This window comes from Podarcis muralis, chromosome 2 (genome assembly GCF_964188315.1).
Source record: "Podarcis muralis chromosome 2, rPodMur119.hap1.1, whole genome shotgun sequence".
Taxonomy (NCBI): domain Eukaryota; kingdom Metazoa; phylum Chordata; class Lepidosauria; order Squamata; family Lacertidae; genus Podarcis; species Podarcis muralis.
In genome coordinates, this window is record NC_135656.1 from 50,247,946 (window position 1) to 50,268,866 (window position 20,921).

Sequence of the window (20,921 nt, forward strand, 5' to 3'; positions counted from 1 at the left end):
GGGAGTCACATCTTTACATGCCCTCCCCTCATGTCACACATGGTATAGATGGACATGGACTAAGGATAACATTCTTGGGGCCCAAATTAGGGCTCCTTGTGTGCCATAGATGTCCCACCATCGGTGTAGAGACAGCTGTGTCTCAGAAGACCAATGCAATAAATACAGTGGTACCTCGGGTTACATACGCTTCAGGTTACAGACTCTGCTAACCCAGAAATATTACCTTGGATTAAGAACTTTGTTTCTGTATGAGAACAGAAATCATGCAGCAGCGGCGCAGAGGCAGCAGGAGGCCCCATTAGCTAAAGTGGTGCTTCAGGTTAAGAACAGTTTCAAGTTAAGAAGAGACCTCCATAATGAATTAAGTTCTTAACCCGAGGTACCACTGTACATAATTTGTGCCACACTTTTCTTCCCCAGAACTCAGATAGGTGTAGATGCCCTCCACCTGCATTTTAGCCTTGCAATTTGGGCATTTTCCTCCTGCTTTTTCTAAAGGTTTTCTGGATTGTATTCCTGCATGCCCAACATGAGTTTGTTCAAACTGCGGGAGGCAGTGGAAGACAGGAGTGCCTGGCATGCTCAGGTCCATGGGTTCATGAAGAGTCGGACACGACTAAACAACAACGCCCATTCACTTGGGCATCTAACATAATTAGACGTGTGGACCCTATGAAAAGTGTGGTGTAGTGGTTAAGAGTGTAGGACCAAGACCTGGGAGACCAGGGTTTAAATCCCAACCCAGCCATGAAGCTCAGACTAACCTACCCCACAGGGTTGTTGTAGGGATTAAATGAGGAGGCGTTAGAGACACGTACGCCATCCCGAATTCCATGCAGAATGAACGCGAGAAAAAGCAAACGACCAAGCCCCGCACACCTGGCACATTCCAGTTACAGTATAAGGGCTTGAACCGGTTCCTTCAGTCACGCCGAGAAGCCTCTCTTGGACTATACGCTATATTAAACTTTTCTTTCTTCCTTGTCTCCCCCTGCCCCTCCCAACCCCGTGTGTGGCGTGATGAAAACTGCGTAATTCAAAGAGTTGCCTACGGTACTTAACGGGCGGGTCTACTCTTAAGGAGGAGGGGGGAACACCACCCGCGCCTTTCTGCGCATGCGCCAAACCAGCCGATCGCTTCCAAGCCGTTAAGATCACGCACACTTCCTGCTTGTCCTCCCTCCGGGAAACGCATGCGCAGAGAGACGCTTCTCCTCCCCTGTTTCCCAGAGTGCTCTGCGCGGTGAAGAAGCGTCGGTCGCGGGCTGGAGGCATTTTGTGTCCTGGATATCAGCAGCGAAAGAGAGAGAGAAAGAGAGCGAGAGCAAGAGAGAGACAGACAAGATGGCGGCGGCGGCCGAATGAAGCGCCAGGCGGCGGCGGCGGCAGCCGGATCCGCTCGAATTTCTCCTTCCCTTCCCAGCCCTCAGGGCTGCCTTTCCTGAGAGGGCAGAGAGAGCGCTGACAGCCGCGGAAGCGTGTGGAGGGGGACGTCCGCTTCCTACAAAGGGGCCTGGTTGCGAACGGAGCCTCGGGGACTGGAGTCCTCCCTCCCGCCCCCCGTCCTCCTCCATACACTTCCCCCCTCTTCTTCTTCTTCCTCCCACCGACAGACACCTCGAAATCCTGGCTTTTTCGTAGCAGGAGCTCCTTGAGGAGAAACTCGGCAGTCGGGCTCTCGACGTGTGAACAAGCCCCCCTCCTCCCCCCTCCCCGCTCGCGCTCTCCCTCGGTCGCCATGGCGAGCAGCAGCGGCTCCAAGGCCGAGTTCATCGTCGGGGGCAAATACAAGCTGGTGCGGAAGATCGGCTCGGGCTCCTTCGGGGACATATACTTGGCCATCAATATCACCAACGGGGAGGTAAGGGCCGGCGGGCGCCCGGGCCTCTTCTCCCTCCCTCTCTTCCCCTGTCGCGTCAGAGAAGAGGGGTCGCTTCTCGCTCCTCCCCCCCCCCCCCGCCTGGCAGAACATCAACTCGGGGGGAAAGCGCCAGAAAAAGCTCCCCGGACTCTCTTGCCACAAAGCCTGGCCGCCCCCACTTCGCCCTTATGTCGAGGGCCGTTTCTGGCTTCTCCTTCGCCGCCTCTCCGCTTTAGTCGTTTATAGATATTAGCGTCGGACTTTCCCCTCATTTTTATTTTGGAACTTATTTCTTAGGTTCTTTTTTTTGGGGGGGGGGAGGACACGATCGTGACAAATCATAATAAGCACCTTCACGGTGTAGGGTTTTGATTTGTATTTTTGTAATAGGGTTTCCGTCCTGTCTTGGCAGTGATGAGTCTGCAATGCTTGGTTCAGTTTTGAAAATTTTCTCTCCCTCGGCCCCGACTCTTTTAATTGTTAGCTTAGTAGTGTTTGTAGTACATAAAACGCCAGGCTGCCTGGTAATAGATGGATAAAGAGGCCGTTTGTATTGTTGAGGGGGGATCCTTATGTGATCTATAGAGAAACTGTACCTAAGCTCCTTTCTTGCATTCACAATTAACCTCGTTCAAGAGGCAATGAAGGCACCTTCATCATAGTGTTTAAACACTTTCTGGGAATAATGGATTAATGTTAGTATCCCTAGGATGGATATTTACAGAAGTCGGCACTATGTGGAATATGTTTGCGGAGCTTGTCACTTACCAGGATATTACTGTGGAAGGCTTTCCCATGCCCTCAAATATGCTGTAGTGGAGAAATGCAGTCCTCTTGCTCCAATAGGATCTCTGACCCATATTCCCTCTTCACTGCAGGAAGTAGCTGTGAAGTTGGAGTCTCAGAAGGCCAGACATCCCCAGCTGCTATATGAAAGCAAACTATACAAGATTCTGCAAGGGGGAGTTGGCATCCCTCACATACGGTAAGAATTATAGCTCTTGGGAGATAAAGTAGTCATTATCTCTTTTCCCCAAAGGATGAATGTATTTTGTTTTTCACTGCTAGAGGAAGTGATACGTATATGTTGCCTGAAATAAGCCTTATTATGAGTGGTAGCAAGTTGCATCTACAAAAAGATCTTGAAGGATCCTTCCCTACCAGCTGCTTGTTTCCCTTCCCCATCTCTGCACCAACAAAATTATCTAGTACTTGAGAATATGGCAGTAGTTGAAACAGGAGTACTGGTTACTCTGAGGATTGGAATAGAACAGTGGAAATGGCTGCTCCCTTTTGTGTTTTTGTTCCAACATGTCTTCCTCCTCTGCTCAGAAAATGGCGGATGTCAGTACTTAAACATTCCCAAGAAGTGGAATATATTTAATTTCCCACCTCGCTCCCATTCCCTTCTACCATCAGTATTGTATCTTGAAAGATTGGGGCTTCTGAGGACTGGGGAGGGAAGGAAGAGTGCAGAAAGTGGAAGCCCCTTACAGTTGCTGACGACATATGCATCACTGAGCTCTTAATTACGCAGTGCTGCTTAAATCACCTTCCTTCCTTTTATTCTCCCTTGAAAATGGAATTTCATTGTGAGATCTACTTGAGAGGTTCCCAGTCTTGTAATGGAGGGAACTAGTAGCTAGTGGGAGAGTAAATAAAGTAGCGGCTCAGTCTGCTTTTCTATTGTGAAACTCATAAAAAGCACTTAAAAAAAACTTTATACAAAGGAAAAGATTCTGAGTCAAGACTCTTAGCAGCTCTTTGCTAATGCCCTAAAACATCAGGCAGTACTGTTAAATACCTTGTATATCTGAAAAAAATAATCTGATTGGGTTTTGCTTACGAATATCGTTAGTAATAAGTTTGGCAAGTGAAGAGACTACAGTAAATGGATTCAATTTAGGATGGTTATTCTACTTAACTTTTTTGAAATGGCTAGACATTCTGAACTCTTACATTTCACTTCTGTATGTTGTACTGTGACTTCTGGCATTTGTACCGCATAATCAAAGTGAACCATGTGTAAGCAGAAAATAAACTTAGTAAAGGCACTTCCAATTCAATTCTCTAAGTAGTTAAAAACTGGGTTGCAATTGTAAACCAGTAAGAAATGTTGATGTCTTAGTCATAAGAGGCTTCTGCTGCTGGAAGTTTGTGAACTACATAAACTACAATGCCATGTTGTAACCTACATAAGTCCTTTACTGAATGGATACAGAATTATTCAATGACATACTTGTATGAAGCAACTGCCCCCCGGATTTAATTACATTGTGCAACTGTAGGAATAAAGCTGCATTTATTACGTAATAGATTTGGCTGTTCTGCATTCTGTTGATGGAGTTTTCACTTTTGATAAGATTCTATTCAGGCCGGTGCTTAGATGCAGAGCATAATATTATTTAAGTTTTTGCTGCTAAGGTTGAAAATTGGATGATCTTGCTTTGAAAGCCAGTATTTTGTTATGAAGAACTGTAGATGTCCATTTAAAAACCACTGGATTGTATGAAGTTACATGTTGGTTAGTGAGGCTATTTTTTAGTTTAATTGTTTAAATTTTACTTTTTGCTTTATTAAACCTGGCAGTTGTTTGTAAATAACAAAACATTAAGGGAAGTATATTTTTAGGAAATGCAGAATATATTTTAGCCACCCAATTCCATAAATGTATTAATGAAGTAATTGGTGACTTTTTTCAGTAAAGGAAATTGATTTGGTTGAGTGATGATAAATTATTATGAGGATATGGAATGTTTGCAGAGGCAACTGTTCTTTCATCTCAGAAGTAATCATTGAAGTTTTCGTTGTCTTCTTTGTTTGCATGTTGCTAACTACACATTCTGGTTGTGTTTTCACATTGTAAGCTATTAACTATGGCTACCTGCGCACAAGCCAATTGTGCCTAATTTTCTCCATTGTGCTTCTGTTGGGTGGAAGCAAACTATGATCCTCTGCTTAGTGTTACATCTGAATCACGGATTATGATTCATTGGCACCAAGAAAATGCAATGATAGGTCAATGAATGTTCTTGGTTTACTGTGATTTGTTGGATTACCATCAGTGTTAGAAACTCAGATATGGCTAGGTACCAAATGGCTCCTTAAACCAGGGTAACAGTTTCCAAAACAGAATGCCTAGTTGCAGTTTTGGGGCTAGATGCCTCAAAAGTCATATTTTTCAATACAGCTATTTGGTTCCTGAAATTCATTATGATTGGGCAGATAAAATACAATATAATTCTGCTGGATGTGTTGCTAGTGTATGAAAACAGTCAAGATCCAAGGATCCCCAGGCTTGCACCCCCAGTTGGTGGAGATGTCAGGTGTCATCCTGGTGCCCTTCATTTGGCTGCAAATGGCCGATAACCAGGTGCAAAATGCTCCTGGCAAATTTCAAACATTGATTACCATGGCATGCACTTGTGATCATTGCATAATTCAGGGCTTGCTAATCTGTGACTCCAGATGTTGCTGGACATCATCCCTGACCATTGGCTATCGTGGGTAATGGAAGTTGGAGCCTGACAACAAATGAAAGGGAACAGGTTATCCACCCTATGTGTAGCTAATGGCTGAAGATGGTTCAAACTATGGTTAAAGGAAGACTGTAATTTTGCATATTGTCTGAATTGACAAAAGCATGATTTCAGTCAGTTGGCAGACCAGCAGGCCAAATGGCCAGTGCTAATGGATGTGATGTGATGTCTAAATTGACAGTTACTGTTTCTCTGCCTCCAGAGGCTGCTGCACTGTGAATATGAAGTTAAAACTATAGCTGCATGATTCTGAGAGATTAGAAAATGAAATCAAACTGGATGGTGAAGGTTAATGGAGTTGGGTATGTTTAGTCTGGAAAAGAGACAATTAAAAGGCAATGTGTATCTCTTAAAATACAGTGGTGCCCCGCAAGACGAAATTAATTCGTTCCGCAATTTTTGTCGTCTAGCGAATTTTTCGTCTTGCGAAGCACGAAATCCCATAGGAATGCATTGAAAATCAATTAATGCGTTCCTATGGTCAAAAAAAGTCCAAACAAAGCCAAATTTGGTACAACAACAGTTTATTAACTGCTCTTTAAAGTCACACATACTGTAAAGAGCAGTTCAAAAATTGAAGGGAAAATAAATTAACTTTATAAACAAAACATGTCTTTGTTTTTAGACAAAGAAAACAAAGTCGCGAGACGTTTTCGTCTTGCGAAGCAAGCCCATAGGGGAAATTCGTCTTGCGAGGCAAATCGAAAACGGAAAAACCTTTCATCTAGCGAGTTTTTTGTCTTGCGAGGCATTCGTCTTGCGAGGTACCACTGTACTTCCAAGGGCTGTCACATGATTGGATTGAGCCTGTTTCCTGTTGCTTCAGATAGTAGGACCCGAACCAAAGGGTTTGAATTACATGAAAGGTGATTTCAACTAAACATTAGGAATAACTGCATGTGCAACTAGATGTTCAGATCATGGTTTGAGTTCTGCACCTGTGGTTAGCACAGTTTGACAGTGGAACAGGCTGCCCTGGAAAGTGGTGGGCTCCTTCCACAGGCTGTACTACATGGAATGCTATAGTGTTCATCAGCTAGGGTTGAACCAGATGGCCTTAGAGGTCCATTCCACTTCTTTAAAAAACATTGAAGTACATCACCTGGATGAATGAAGTTGTGATTTATTTATTTATTTATACCTCCATTGATTTGGTTGGCATTATGGCTCTGCTTTGTAATTTCTGATTTATTTTATTGATTATCTATCCAAAACACTTTTACTCCATTCTTTAGCCAAAAGTTCCCAGAGTGACTTAGAAGATCAGTAATAAGACAGCTCTGTTCCTCACATGTAAAATACATGAAGCACAAGAAAGCATATGCACTCTTAGATTATTCTTGCATCAAATAGTTTGTGTTGGAGAAACTGAACAGGTTTTCCAGTATGTTTTTTGTTATATTATTTTTGCAAATGATTAACTGGTTTGGCGAATGATAGCTTGGATTAAAATTTAGTTGCACTTCGTTTCCAGTGAAATAACTGCGACTTAAGTCTTAACTAACATTTCATACAGTTTTCAGTAGGACCCTAATGCAATTAACTTAGACTGGTTTCAACCCAATATAACACAATTTACAACCCAATATAACACAACACAATTTCACAAATACCAATACTTGATATCTGAAAGATGGCCTCCTGTCCAAAATTAACAGTCTTTATCAGTGACCGTATTGTATGTGCCACCACAAAGGGAGGCTAGGTTGATGGATACCCAGGACAGGGCCTTTTCTGTACCAGCACCCAATTGTGAAACTTGCTTCCTTGGAGGTCAGGTTGGCACCATCTTTTCCTAACTTTAGGCAAACCCTAAATACTGTTTTGCTTTGTCTGGCTTTTGATTGGTTTTAAATTCAACTCTGTAGTTTTGTGGTGTTAAGTTTTATTTAGTTTTAACTGATGTCTTTATACTGTTTTTACAAATTATAGCTACTTGTGGGCAGATAAGGTATTCATAAATACTTTAAAAAATTTAAAAAGTCTAAATCATAGTCTAGTAAAATCTTGTCAAACAAGAGACTTGTCTTTGCATCCCCCGGCATGTGTTTACGTAACATAAGAGAGTGCCTGTAGAGAACTAATATCAGAATGAAAATCATGTTAGTTTGATTATAGACGCTAAACTTTGCTATTAGAAACTTTTGTCTCTCCTAAAAGCAAACTGAGCTGGTTAATATTGATAGGACTTCAGCAAAAGCAGGGCCCATGATAACCAAGAGGGGAGGTATCAGTATGATCAGAGAAACCACAGGGTTTGCAGATATACAAACAATCCGTAAGGAATATGAGAGGGACAGTCTACACATATCAACAGGGCAGTGACGGCTAAGCATGCTCACTGGCCACAGAGCATCTTTGGGAGGCAATTGGAGGGGAATATAGTGGAAGAGAGGGACGCGGGTGGCGCTGTGGGTAAAACCTCAGCGCCTAGGACTTGCCGATCGTATGGTCGGCAGTTTGAATCCCCGCGGCGGGGTGCGCTCCCGTTGCTCGGTCCCAGCGCCTCCCACCTAGCAGTTCGAAAGCACCCTCGGGTGCAAGTAGATAAAAAGGGACCGCTTACTAGCGGGAAGGTAAACAGCGTTTCCGTGTGCTGCTCTGGCTCGCCGGAGTAGCTTCGTCACGCTGGCCACGTGACCCGGAAGTGTCTGCGGACAGCACTGGCTTCTGGCCTCTAGAGTGAGATGAGCGCACAACCCTAGAGTCTGTCAAGACTGGCCCATACGGGCAGGGGTACCTTTACCTTTACCTTACAGTGGAAGAGGGTATATCTGGCTGTAACCCTGAACAGGAACACTCCATACAGCAACACTCCTTTTGCAGGTCCCCCTTGTTCTGTCCTTAGGAGCATCAGGGCAGTTTCTTGCTACATACAGACTTGTTACAGGCCCTGGTCAAAAAGGCTGCACAACATGCTTTGTATGTATGAAAGGATTTCTGAAATGACCCCACCCCATCCCTTTCTGAAACCTGCTCCTAGCACTGTTTGATAAGTTGCTTTGGAAACTCTAGGAACTGACTTCCGCATAACATAAGGATTTGCATTTTAGGGATTTTGTGTGTGTGCTTAAGCTGACCTTTGAATCTTGGGCCCTGTTCTATGGTTATCCTATTTGCTACCACTTCATCATAAGAAACAAAACTACAGTGGTACCTCTGGTTGCGGACATGATCCGTTCCGGGGTGCCGTTTTCACCCTGAAAAGTCTGTAACCAGAGTGGGGCTTCTGTGCATGTGTGAAGCGCGATAGAGCGCTTCTGCACGTGCGTGTGCTCACACGCGCACAGTAAAACCCAGAAGTAAACACTTCCGGGTTTGCCATGTTCTTAACCCAAAAAAAGCAACCTGATGTGTTTGCAAGAAGAGGTATGACTGTACAGAACTCTTTCAAACTGACCAGAGGGAAGGCATTAAACGGACAATTTTGAAAAGGTGGAGTCATGGCATCTAACTTTTGATTGGTTTCGGTTAAGATGCATTTTCATTACAAAAACTGTCTGTGTACCTTTGCTTATGGCTGTTGAATGAAGGCTATCAAATATTGTCTTTTCTCTTAAAATAGGTTTGTAAAAAAAACAAAACATTGGTGGGATTGGTTCTAAATCTCATATGTCCATATAATTTCGGAAAATTGTCATAAGGACAACTTGAATGAAATGTTTCAAATTCATTGACCATGAACTAGTTCTTAAACATTTCTTAAGTGCCAGTGGCAATTTTTTAGGTGGCTTGAGGACTAGGTGCCATTGTTAGAAACTCAGATATATAAGCTAGGTGCCAAGTGGCATCTTAAATCTAGGTTACTGTCATCACAACTGAATGCCTTTTCGTCAGGGGGTTGGACTAGATTACCCTGGTGGCGCTGTGGTGTAAACCACTGAGTCTCTTGGGCTTGCCGATCATAAGGTCGGTGGTTCAAATCCTTGTGATGGGGTGAGCTCCTGCTTCTTTGTTTCAGCTCCTGCCAACTTAGCAGTTCAAAAGCATACCAGTGCGAGTAGATAAATAGGTACCACTGCAGTGGGAAGAGAAGCAGCGTTTCCATGCGCTCTGGCACTCGTCACGGTGTTCCGTGCTCCAGGAGTGGTTTAGTCATGCTGGCCACATGACCTGGAAAAGTTGTCCATGGACAAATGCCAGCTCCCTCGGCCTGAAAGCGGAGATGAGTGCCGGACCTCATAGTCGAATTCAACTGGACTTAACTGTCCAGGGGTCCTTTACTTTGCCTTTACTAGATGAACTTTGGGGTCCCTTCCAGGACTGCAATTCTATTATCTCAACTACATTGCTTGACTGTAGCTTGTTCTTACAACAATTCACTTGTCCCATTATGCAAGAAGGAGAAACCCGCAAACTGAAAATGGAAGCGGTATTAACTATGGACTAAGGCAGAGGTTTTTAAACTCTGGTCACCAACCTGGCACCCAGAAATCTCCACATAGTCACAACACCACTACCAAAATGTACCTGGCTAATTTCAAACACTGCTAGGTGCCCCAGGTTTTTCTGTTCCTGGTTATACAAATGTGAAATACATAGGAATGCATAAATTGAGGGGTCAAAAGTGCATCATCTCCATTTGCAGAAGTGGATAATTGGCTCCAGGAATAATTGAATCATAGAATTATATGCAGGAATATGCAGCTGTCCCATATGGGGATTGAGCCCACAGCTGTGGTGTTATCAGCAGTCTAAAAAACTGAGCTAGTGCCTTGTTTAGGGGACGGGGATAGATTGCCCAAACAGCCCAGGTGATGGAGACAGAGCATTTCTGGTGTTAAAACCTGGAATATGAAAGCTAGGAGCTAAATGGCACCTTAAACGTAGATTATGGGCGCAACAACGGAATGTCTAGGTGCACTATTTAATAACAAGAATACAAAGCTGAAAATGAACGAACTGCAGCTAAAATATCATGTTCACTTTTCACATGGTCTAGTCTTTCCCCTGCCCACCCCCCAATATTTTTAAGAGGGTCTCTTCTCCAGAGAGAGTAGCTGGAAGTGGGGAGGCAGAAAAAGTTCCTCCTTTCCTTCCACTATGCAGTTTTAATCTGAAATCTTAGGTGCAGTACTGCGCCCAGAGCTCAGAAATGGCTCATGTTAATGAAATTCCCTGTAGCAAAATGTGCCTAGAACAATGGGAGTTTTGAACACTGTGCATTTTTGCTATTCCAGATTCACCTTAGCAGAGAAGCATGCTTGCAAATTAATCATGTTTAACTTCCTCGAGTTACCCTTTTTAAAAAGAAGAAGACCATTTTGTTAAACATATGATGAGCCAGTGTGGTGTAGTGGTTAAGAACAGTGGGCTTGTAATCTGGTGAACTGGGTTCGATTTCCCACTCCTCCACATGCAGCTGCTGGGTGACCTTGGGCTAGTCACACTTCTCTGAAGTCTCTCAGCCTCACTCACCTCACGGAAGGGAAAAGGAGATTGTTAGCCACTTTGAGACTCCTTAGGGTAGTGATAAAGCGGGATATCAAATCCAAACTCCTCCTCTTCTCTGTCATGAATTTCAGGTGTAGATACATAGGGTTACATAGGTAATATAGGTCTTGGTTCCAGGTGCTGATCAGACCTAAGCCTGCTTTCTTTGGCAAAGCATTAACCTAGCTTCTGAAGGTTTCACCAAGTGTTCACACTATGCCCTCTTGTCCCTGGACTTAGACTTGTATCCAAAGTAGTGCTAAGTCAGTCATTCCGTTAGTGGAAGGATTTCTGTTTTCACAGTGGAACTTTCCCCCTCTCATCCCCCCCCCCCCAAAAAAAAAATGTGTTCTGGAGTTTCCCCCAGGGTGTGTGTGCAGGAGGAGGAAGTTCTGTTGTGTAAGGCTAAATCCTTTGTTAACAGAATGAGAGCAGCTGCTCAGTGTGTTGGAGGGAGAAAAGGTTGGAAATGCATTGCCTTTTACCACTCCTTCCTTCCAAGTTAAACTATGGGCTAAAGAGCTGTGATTAAGATTGTTTCTCTGAATTTCAGTCAGTTCCCCATTTGATGGAATGTATAGGGAAGTTTCATGTGAACTAGTCTGTAGATGCATTGAGACAGTAGCCTGTTCTGGTTTATTACTGTGTTTTTTCCAACAGTGTCAGTGACTGATATCTTATTTTGCATGCATTCTGACCCACAATTGCCTCTTGCTAGATGACTAGTTGCAAGGCAGAATTTAGCAAAATGAGGTATGGCTTTACTAGCTTGCATTGCTGAAACATGTGGTTTAATTGTGCAACTACCTTCAAAGGATAGTTTTCACACCTTAGAGTTTGGGTGCGTTTTGTGTTTGACTTCTGACTTAACCTGTCTAGACTTTGTGTTATGTTAAAAGTATAAGAAAAAGTGCTTGAAGTAGTAAAGAGACCCCTGACCATTAGGTCCAGTCGTGGCTGACTCTGGGGTTGCGGCGCTCATCTTGCTTTATTGGCCGAGGGAGCCGGTGTATAGCTTCCAGGTCATGTGGTCAGCATGACAGCCACTTCTGGCGAACCAGAGCAGCACATGGAAACGCTGTTTACCTTCCTGCCGGAGCGGTACCTATTTATCTACTTGCACTTTGAGGTGCTTTCGAACTGCTAGGTTGGAAGGAGCAGGGATTGAGCAACAGGAGCTCACTCTGTCATGGGGATTTGAACTGCTGACCTTCTGATCAGCAAGTCCTAAGCTCTGTGGTTTAACCCACAGCGCCTCCCGCATCCCGCTTGAAGTAGTACTTGAACACAAGTAAACATCGCAATTTCTTCTGCCTTCAATGTTATATATATATTAAGTCAGTACAGTTATACCTCGTGTTGCGTTAGGTTCATGTTTCGGCTTTTTGGCTTGCGAATGCGGCACACTTCTGGGTTTCGCCACGTGCACAGAAGCCTTCTGCGTGCTTTGCACATGTGCAGAAGTGCTATATTGCGCCATGCTCTAGTTACGGACTTTTTGGGGTACAAATGGCACCCCAGAATGGATTGAGGCCATAACTACAGGTACCACTATCTGTATAATCACAATAGTTTCAAAAAATTCAGTGTTAATTTATGGTCTCAGTTGGGTACATTTTACTTTGACTAGCCCTTTCAGTGTTTTATTTAGGTAAACATGAAGTACATGTAATTGATACCTTTTAAATATAAACCCATGGTGAAATCACTATTGTCAGTCACACTTTCTGCCTGTCTGAAAGTTGCTAGAGATGCATTTAAGATGTGAGTATTGTGTAAGTTAAAACTTACTCTACATATTATTCCCCTTATCCTATATACTCAAATATTGTGATAAGTACAGTGGCAAATCTATCCTCTTAATAACACATGCCACAAATGTAAATGTTTAAGATGTTTTAAACATTGCCTTGAATCCTGAGTTGGTCTTCTATGCCCACTGACTTCATTTAGTCCTCACTGGGCTGCTCTGGGACAGCCCACCCCATTGTAGTTTTTTGTTTGTGGAAAGATTGACTCATGCCCAATCCTAGAACTGATTTATCAATTGATGTCTACAGACAGCTCTCAATTCCATCTCTTGAGACACTTAAGTAGTTTATTCTTGTTAAACTGGAAGTGACCTACCCAGAGAATGTGATGGTCTGTCTAACCTTTGTATACTTTAGTGCAGGGGTCAGCAACCCTTTTCAGCCGTGGGCAGGTCCACCGTCCCTCAGACCATGTGGTGGGCTGGACTATATTTTGAAAAAAATATATGAACAAATTCCTATGTCCCATAAATAACCCAGAGATCAATTTAAATAAAAGCACACATTCTACTCATGTAAAAACACGCAGATTCCTGGACCACCCACAGGCCAGACTGAGAATATGATTGGGCCGCATCCGGCCCCCGGGCCTTAGGTTGCCTACCCCTGCTTTAGTGTCTCTACCTCTCACCTTTCTTTTCAGTCACTCCATTTCCCCCTCCCACCCAGTTGTCTGTTCTCCCCTCCCCCAATTCTGTCTCAACATATTGTGCCATAGTGGTCTTATGCAGTTGTGGGAGGGGGAGTTCCCCCTCTTAAGGTTTTTTCCTGAAGAGTTTCTGAGCATCTGTAAATTTTAGACCAATATCTATCTGTAGCATCTGAAGAAGTGTTCATGCACACGAAAGCTCATACCAAGAACAAATTTGGTCTCTAAGGTGCTACTGGCCTATATATATATATATATATATATATATATATATATATATATATATATATATGTAGTATATGTAGTATATGTAGTATATGTTAATACCTCAGGCAATTTTGCATGATACTGAGTACGTACAGGAAGTTTTGAATCATTGCTAGAAGGAATTATAAGTAATACCTGTATGAATCCCAAAGGTAGTTTCCCCCTCTGCTTCTCTACATACATGAGCATCTAAGGAGCATCTAGGGTTGAGTGTTTGCATTCCCACAAGACGAAGAGCCTCTTGGTTCCTCAAGTGCCAGCTGCTTGTGAAGGCTAACTTAAAAGTCAGTTGACTGGCTGTATCTTGCCAGTTTTAAAACATACAGCCTTCACTTACGTATTTTCCTTCAACTGACCTTAGTATATGTTGTCTTCTGCTGGTGCCAATAATTTTATTATGCCCCTCTTGATTTGTTGCTCTTTCTGTCTGTAGAGGGCAAGTTGAGATAGTGATTTCAGAAATGTTGACCTTGTTTTTATTTTTTACCCATTCATAAAGTCTACATTGGTGTGCCTCCCTGGGTTCAGACACTATTTTACTCTTTCATAGAATTCAGCATTGCATTTCAGATTGGTATTATACAGTGGCGCCCCGCAAGACGAATGCCTCGCAAGACAAAAAACTCGCTAGACGAAAGGGTTTTCCGTTTTTTGAGTCGTTCCGCAAGACGAATTTCCCTATGGGCTTGCTTCGCAAGACGAAAAGTCTTGCGAGTTCTTGCAAGTTTGTTTCCTTTTTCTTAAAGCCGCTAAGCCGTTAATAGCCGCTAATAGCCGTGCTTCGCAAGACGAAAAAACCGCAAGACGAAGAGACTCGCGGAATGGATTAATTTTGTCTTGGGAGGCATCACTGTATTGTGGTCTTTGCTATGGTGTGTTCCCAGCTGTGTGCAATTTACACTCTCCAAGTAGTTAGACTCCTCAGTTTTAAAAAAGAAATGATTGAAACTATTTTGTACACAGATTTTTAGACTATCAATTGTCTGTTCCCATTTCTAAGTGACTCTACAGTGTGACCTTTCTGCGTATACCAAATGTTGCTGTCATGGTAGTTTCTCAATTCTAGAGAGTGTTGGAGAAAGATAAAATGCCTGAATATTGTTACATATGCATCTAGGGCGCTTCCTGAAAGTGATTTCACTGTGCATATGTTGTTGCTTTCTGCAGCAGTTGAAAGGATCAGTGTTTTGAAAACAATATTCAGAAAATAAGTATTTTCTGAAACAAACTATGAACATTATGTTTGGTTACATTCAATCTATCCTAACCATTTCTGCTTCTTTATAGGTGGTATGGTCAAGAGAAAGATTATAATGTTCTAGTCATGGATCTTCTTGGACCCAGCCTTGAGGATCTCTTCAACTTTTGTTCTCGAAGGTTCACAATGAAAACAGTACTTATGTTAGCAGACCAGGTATGTAAATCTGCAAACATTACACAATGGATATTACAGTGCCTTAAAATGCTGTTCGTTTCATTCTTTCAAGTAGGTCAGACTGTATGACTTGTTATTACATGTACTGGAATGAATATAGAAACAAAAATGATAGAAAGAAAAAGGAATAGTGATAGTAGCAGATTATTTAATGTATATAACACAATATTAGAATTCTAGAAACTGTTTAATGGAGCCATGCAAGCAACTATATTGACAGTTTTGCCTCATATCTTTACTTGCAGTCTTCATATTAATTGCATAAGACTGAAGTTATGCATGCATCTTTGGCTAGGAAGATCATCCAAAATAGTGCAGTAGTTCACATTTCTCAGGCCAAGAGCCTATTGTAGCTATATTTCTCAATTAATTCACGGTAAACAGAAGCTGAATGAAATAGGAAATAGTAAAGCCAACATTCACAGAACGCTTCAATAAGATTCATTAGAATCAACAGATCTGCAGCATGGGCATATAATGCAGAGATTTGCAAAGGCATAGATTCTTACATTTAGAGTAAAATGGCTATTGGATAGCAATTTGTTTCTAGAATAGCTTGAACTGAGTCATCTGGAGGGCCAGTGAGCACTAGCCATTTAATATCAGAACTAACACAAGAAACACTCAAATACTCCAGAGTTGACATTTTAACAGTGTCATTTGTTTAATAACTGCTTGGAACAAGTAGTTTGCAACATACAGTGGGAGAAGTAGTTTGGATCCATAGTAGCTTCATCTCTGTTGAACAGAGCAAGTGAAGTATTCCACTGCTAAAGTTTAGTGTTCTTATGGATTACTCCTATTCAGGAAATATGGACATACTGGGTTTAGTAGACAGGTGCTCATTTGTATGGAGACATGCTTTACAAGTATTACTGTGATTCTAAATCTCTTATTTTAGTATACATTTAAATTGCATGATTAAATAAAATGTCTATTGTTTTTCTTCTAAGTCATCAGCATGAATGCCATCCATACATGACGAAGCCTTTTAAACCTTTTTAGACTGTTAGGAAGAAACTCAGTATCCAATCTCTGTAGAGTGGATGAGTCAGCAGGAGTTTTTGTTTGTTGTTTTACACTAGCTAACATTCAAAAGCATTACTAAACTAGTAGTCTTACTGTCTGGTTTGATTTGTATGTTGTAGGTTAGGATAACTAACCATCCCTCTCGAAGCCCATAGGCCTGCTCTTGTTACCCAAGCAGTTTTTTCCTGGACCCTCCAACAATTATGGCAGCAGAAAAAGAAAACAAAGTGCTGGGATAGTTGGAAAAGTTTCAACCCCTCTGCACACCCCAGTACCTTGATGGCAGTGCATTTTACATTTCCCCCCATCATTTGATGAACAGGAAGAGGCAATAACACCCTCCCCCCAAAAAACCCCCCACAAATCTCATCTGATTTGCATGGATTAGCTGAGGACAAACCATGTGTGGTGGGTGTTTGTGTACACAAGAGGGTGAGTGTGTGTGTGTGTGTGTGTGGTGTGGTGTAGTCGCACCAACTCTTGGCCACCAACATGCAGCCTTTGGGTTCATAAAGATTAGCAACAATGCAGGTAATTGCCAAAACATGCTTAGATTCATGCCTAAGATATTGTTGCTTGAAAAGCTTTGTAATCTTGGTCATTTTTCTTTTGTTCACAGATGATCAGTAGAATTGAATATGTGCATACAAAGAATTTTATACACAGAGACATTAAACCAGATAACTTCCTAATGGGTATCGGGCGTCACTGTAATAAGGTTAGTCTAATACTTTTTTGCATGAAAGAATGGAGGATGCTGAAATGGCAGTTCATGGAAATGCTGTGCAGCTTGAATTAATTGCTTGTCATTGCTAAACATGTCAATTATTTGCTGACATCTGTCAATTATTTGGCAACAGATAGGAATTTCAATCAAATGATAAATTATTATTATTATTATTATTATTATTATTATTATTATTATTATTATTATTATTGTGCTAAATGCAGAAGTGAGCTATGGCCCCAACCTTTGGCCATATTTTAATTATGGAATTTAAGGATATAAATCAATATGTTGTCTAATGGACTCATAATTGAGTATGCAAGTTCACTCTGTTCAGTGATACTGTTGATTATTCAGAACCCATGAGTTGCAATAGCACCGCTTACCATAAACTGCGATTTCTTTTTCTCAACTGCATTTAGGCCAGCATGGTGAAGCCTTTACTACCAGCTACCTAGATATTAAAATTGGCTGTAACCAATCTATAGAGAAACCATTGACTTCTAATAGTAACACAAGCCTGTTGACTTAACTGCTTCCTTTGCTTTCACAAGCCTGTGAAAGTTCAAAGTGCAGTTAGTGTAGATATAGAATAACAGTCACAGACTTAAAGTACTGTAACTTTTTTTTTTACTAGAAGGGGATGATTTATTAATTTAGCTGGAGATGCATGTCTTTGTTGGATTTTTTTCTTGTCTAGACTGTGGGATTAAAATTCATTAAACTACATTGAGCTTGGACAGACAGGCAGCATTGGCAGTGCATTAAGCATGCTGTTGGATAGAAATTCTTAAGTGCAGGACAAATGTATGTGATTATTTTATTGGGAGCAAGATACCCACCTGGTTCTTCATAGGCCTTCAGTGTTGACTCTTTAGATACGACTAGCTATAAAATGTTACCTTTGTTTGCCTGTATGGATGCCAACTTGGGACCATTACTTTAGAACCAAAAAACAAAACAACCACCATCACTGTTGAATTCTGTTTTAAAGGAGTTACAGTACACCAGTTAGGAACATTGGGGAGGTGGGGTGAGAAAAAACAGCAGCACTCAAAAATAAGGTAAAATGCCTTCCTGTAATCCTATTTCTGTTAAATTTCATTTATCTCTAAATTTTGCACTCTTAACATTCTGTTTCCCTAATGCAATCCAATTCTTTAACTTTCTGGCAAGAACTGGAAATATAGCAAGAACAATTAAACCAGTTAATGCAATTTTTCTTCTTCTGAGTCCCTTTCTCCACACTCGTGACAGTTGTAGTGGGCTGGCATTGTAGCTCCTTGTTTTTCTTTGAAGTGAAAGAATAGCCTGGAAAATGCTGTTGTGCTTTTATTAGGTGAGTTTGTTAGGATCATATTGGAAGATGTAAACCGCATCCCGTTTCTCATTCCCAGGGAGGCACTTGGAGTCTGTACCAAATACTTAAATGGAAAGCAGATGCCCACTATTTAACATTTCAAATAATGCTGGACATAGGAGTCTAAATCCCTTGGTTTAATCTAAGCAGAATTTAAATAAAATTTTGCTTTAGGTCTGTGTAAATAGCAGCGATCTCTCTCTCTCTTTCTGTCTTTTGAAATTTGGTTTTAGATATAGTATGCAGTTTTCTTCTTGTAGCAAAAATGGAGGTAAACATTTTGTGTCTTTCATGAATTCTTTCAAAACACACCAGTTGCAGTAGGTTAGCTTGTTATGGTAATCTTGTTCCAGTAGATTTTTTTCATTATAAATGAATTTAAAATGTAGTGATTAAAATTGGAATGCTGCATTTCTCAAATTTGTTCTTAATTACATATTTAGGCGTGATTTCACTTCTAGCATAAGATCATCTCTGAGCTGTGCTAGAATAAGCCCTGCATGCTTATGATAGTGAACTTAAGGTGACTAAATGCCTTCTACCTCTTCCTTACTGAAGATTTACTTCCTACATGTCATTTGGGGGAAGGGCAGTTTGTGGAGTCAAAGGATACTTTTGTACATGATATCCAAATTTCCTTCTTATAAAAGCCAAATCTTGCCATTGCTATCCCTTATTCAAGGCAGTGTCATTTTGAAGTGGCTCATGCTCAAAATTTAACTTGCCACGTCTTCTAAATTTTTCCTGATAACATTATCTCTTCTGGAAAACTATAGTGCTTGGTGGAAGAAGGATGGCATTTGGCTACCCTATTCTTTCTCTAACGCCTCGGTGTTGCCTGTCTGCGCCAGCCATTGTTGCAATGTAAGCAATACTGTTTGATGCACTGCCACCCTCTATTGTTTGTTCAGTGTTTAGAATCTCCAGTGGGGAAGAGGAAAAGAAGCATGACTGTTAGTACTTCTCAGGACCCATCTTTCTCAGGATTAAACCAGGTCTGAAACTGTCTCCTATTCCAACCTCAATCCCAAACTCATATGCTTTTTTGTTTTGTTTCGGAAAACATGTAGACTTGCAAAAAGCACCTTTTGTTGGCATATTATTCAGACATACTTGGCAAACATGTAACATTACTAAGACGTTTTCCTTGTGGCGCTTGTTTAAACTATAAGGTTCTTATGCTGTCTGTTAAAATGTGAACAAAGTTAAGTATCACTTAACTACTCTAATGCTCTTGTTCTTGAGAAATAGCCCTGTGTTCAAAAATGCAGCAGCAAGGAGGATGTGCTGTGAGGGAATCGCATATGCCTGCTTAAATGTACATGGTCTGTATCTGGATGTAGGAGGCCTCTTATCCCGTTCATTGACAGCATGATGTTTGTTTGAAAAAAATGAATTTCGGGTCTGGAAACATTCAAGACAAACTCTACTTCTTCCTTGTGTATTAGTAGCTCTGATGGTTTATTCAAAATGTAGAATAAGGGACAAGGATCATCTTGTTGCCAGTGGTACATTTAAACAGAATTATTTGATCATAGATCACTGGTAGTTTTGTATTTTTTAAAGCTTTGCTATATCCCAGAAAATGGGCACAAGGTGTCTTAAGCAGCTTTTTCATTTGCTTTTTAAGGCTGAACCTTATTCCACTTCTTTAGAGACCTAAGTTTTGAAAATGCAATAAGTAAAATGGATTTTCTTTTGATGATGCCTCGTCTTGGGCTAGCATTAACATCTACTTCAAATGGATGTTATTTAGTTTCCAAAGCTACACTGTAAGCCCTGGGTGTTGTGCAATTTAAGAGTTTTAACTTCTTAGCTTGCTCTAAAATTACTTTAGTTGTTGAAAAGGGAAGGAGGAGTTGGGCCTTAAGTATGGTGCTACTCATGAATATTACTACTTACGACTAGTGATGCTTTTGTGTCAGGATGCTGGTGCTGGACAGGAAAATTTAGCTCTGGTGGGAACTTTTATTCCAGTTCAGATAGGTGATGTCGGTCCCTGGTCTGGACATGGACCAGAGAAGTAGACAAAGTTGATTCTAATTAGGAGCCCCCGGCCTACTACTTCCTCTACAAAATATAAAACAATAAAAACCTACACTATTCATTCAATTACTAATGCCATGTCTAATTTGGCCCATAGTACTCCACTTGCAACTGAAGCAGCTTGGCTTCCACAGCCTTATTCCTTGCCTGGTAATGTCCCTTTTCAACACCCTCCTCAGCAGAGAGGCAAACTTTGCAAACGAGCTTTAGAAGGTTTATTGCCATGGAAGAGGGTGTGTGGAAAACAAGTCCATATTTTTTCATTCACCTGCCTTTTGCCACTGGGTCATACTTTTTCAGAAATGGTTGGGAGGGGGTGTTTTCATCTCCAGAATTGGGTGCCTCACATTATCCAAAATTGCTAATGCATATTGCTTCAAAACACTCTGTTAGTGAAAATTATCAGAAATGAAGGAATGTATTGCAGATGAAAAATATGCAGGGTCTTGTATTCCAGTCTGCCATATATTAGTGCGCTAGCCTCACTAAAGATTGAGGTTCCTATGAGAGTAATTTTAAGTGAGTTCTCCCCTAAAAACACACATGGAAATGAAGACCACCTGTTTTGTGCTAGTATGGAAAGAGGCATTTTGGAAAAGCCCCATACTGCTGGTCTGAAATAGCATCTTCATTTAGATCAAGAACATTTTTCCCCCCATTGCATTTATCAGTAAAACTGTTGTCCAGAAAAGAAGTTTTAATAATAAGATTTTGATCATTTACATCAGGCACCCCGAAACTCTGCCCTCCAGCTGCTTTTG

The 20,921-nt window shown here is 41.5% G+C and overlaps 1 protein-coding gene across 9 annotated transcripts in view; it reads left to right on the forward strand.

Annotated features, from left to right (window-relative positions):
• The first annotated feature begins 1,186 nt into the window (after positions 1-1,186).
• The window catches only part of CSNK1A1 (casein kinase 1 alpha 1), a 41,590-nt gene continuing 21,855 nt past the window's right edge, over positions 1,187-20,921 (forward strand). For 4 of the 9 annotated variants that reach the window (XM_077924451.1, XM_028717594.2, XM_028717599.2 and 1 more), the window contains exons 1-5: positions 1,190-1,864; positions 2,743-2,849; positions 14,851-14,977; positions 16,647-16,745; positions 19,026-19,109. In XM_077924451.1, the coding sequence (XP_077780577.1) occupies positions 1,742-1,864; positions 2,743-2,849; positions 14,851-14,977; positions 16,647-16,745; positions 19,026-19,109 (540 nt within the window). In that variant the 5' untranslated portion in view covers positions 1,190-1,741. Of the gene's footprint in view, positions 1,865-2,742; positions 2,850-14,850; positions 14,978-16,646; positions 16,746-19,025; positions 19,110-20,921 lie in introns of all 9 variants that reach the window. The other 5 variants (XM_077924452.1, XM_028717600.2, XM_077924450.1 and 2 more) reach the window with 4 other exon arrangements.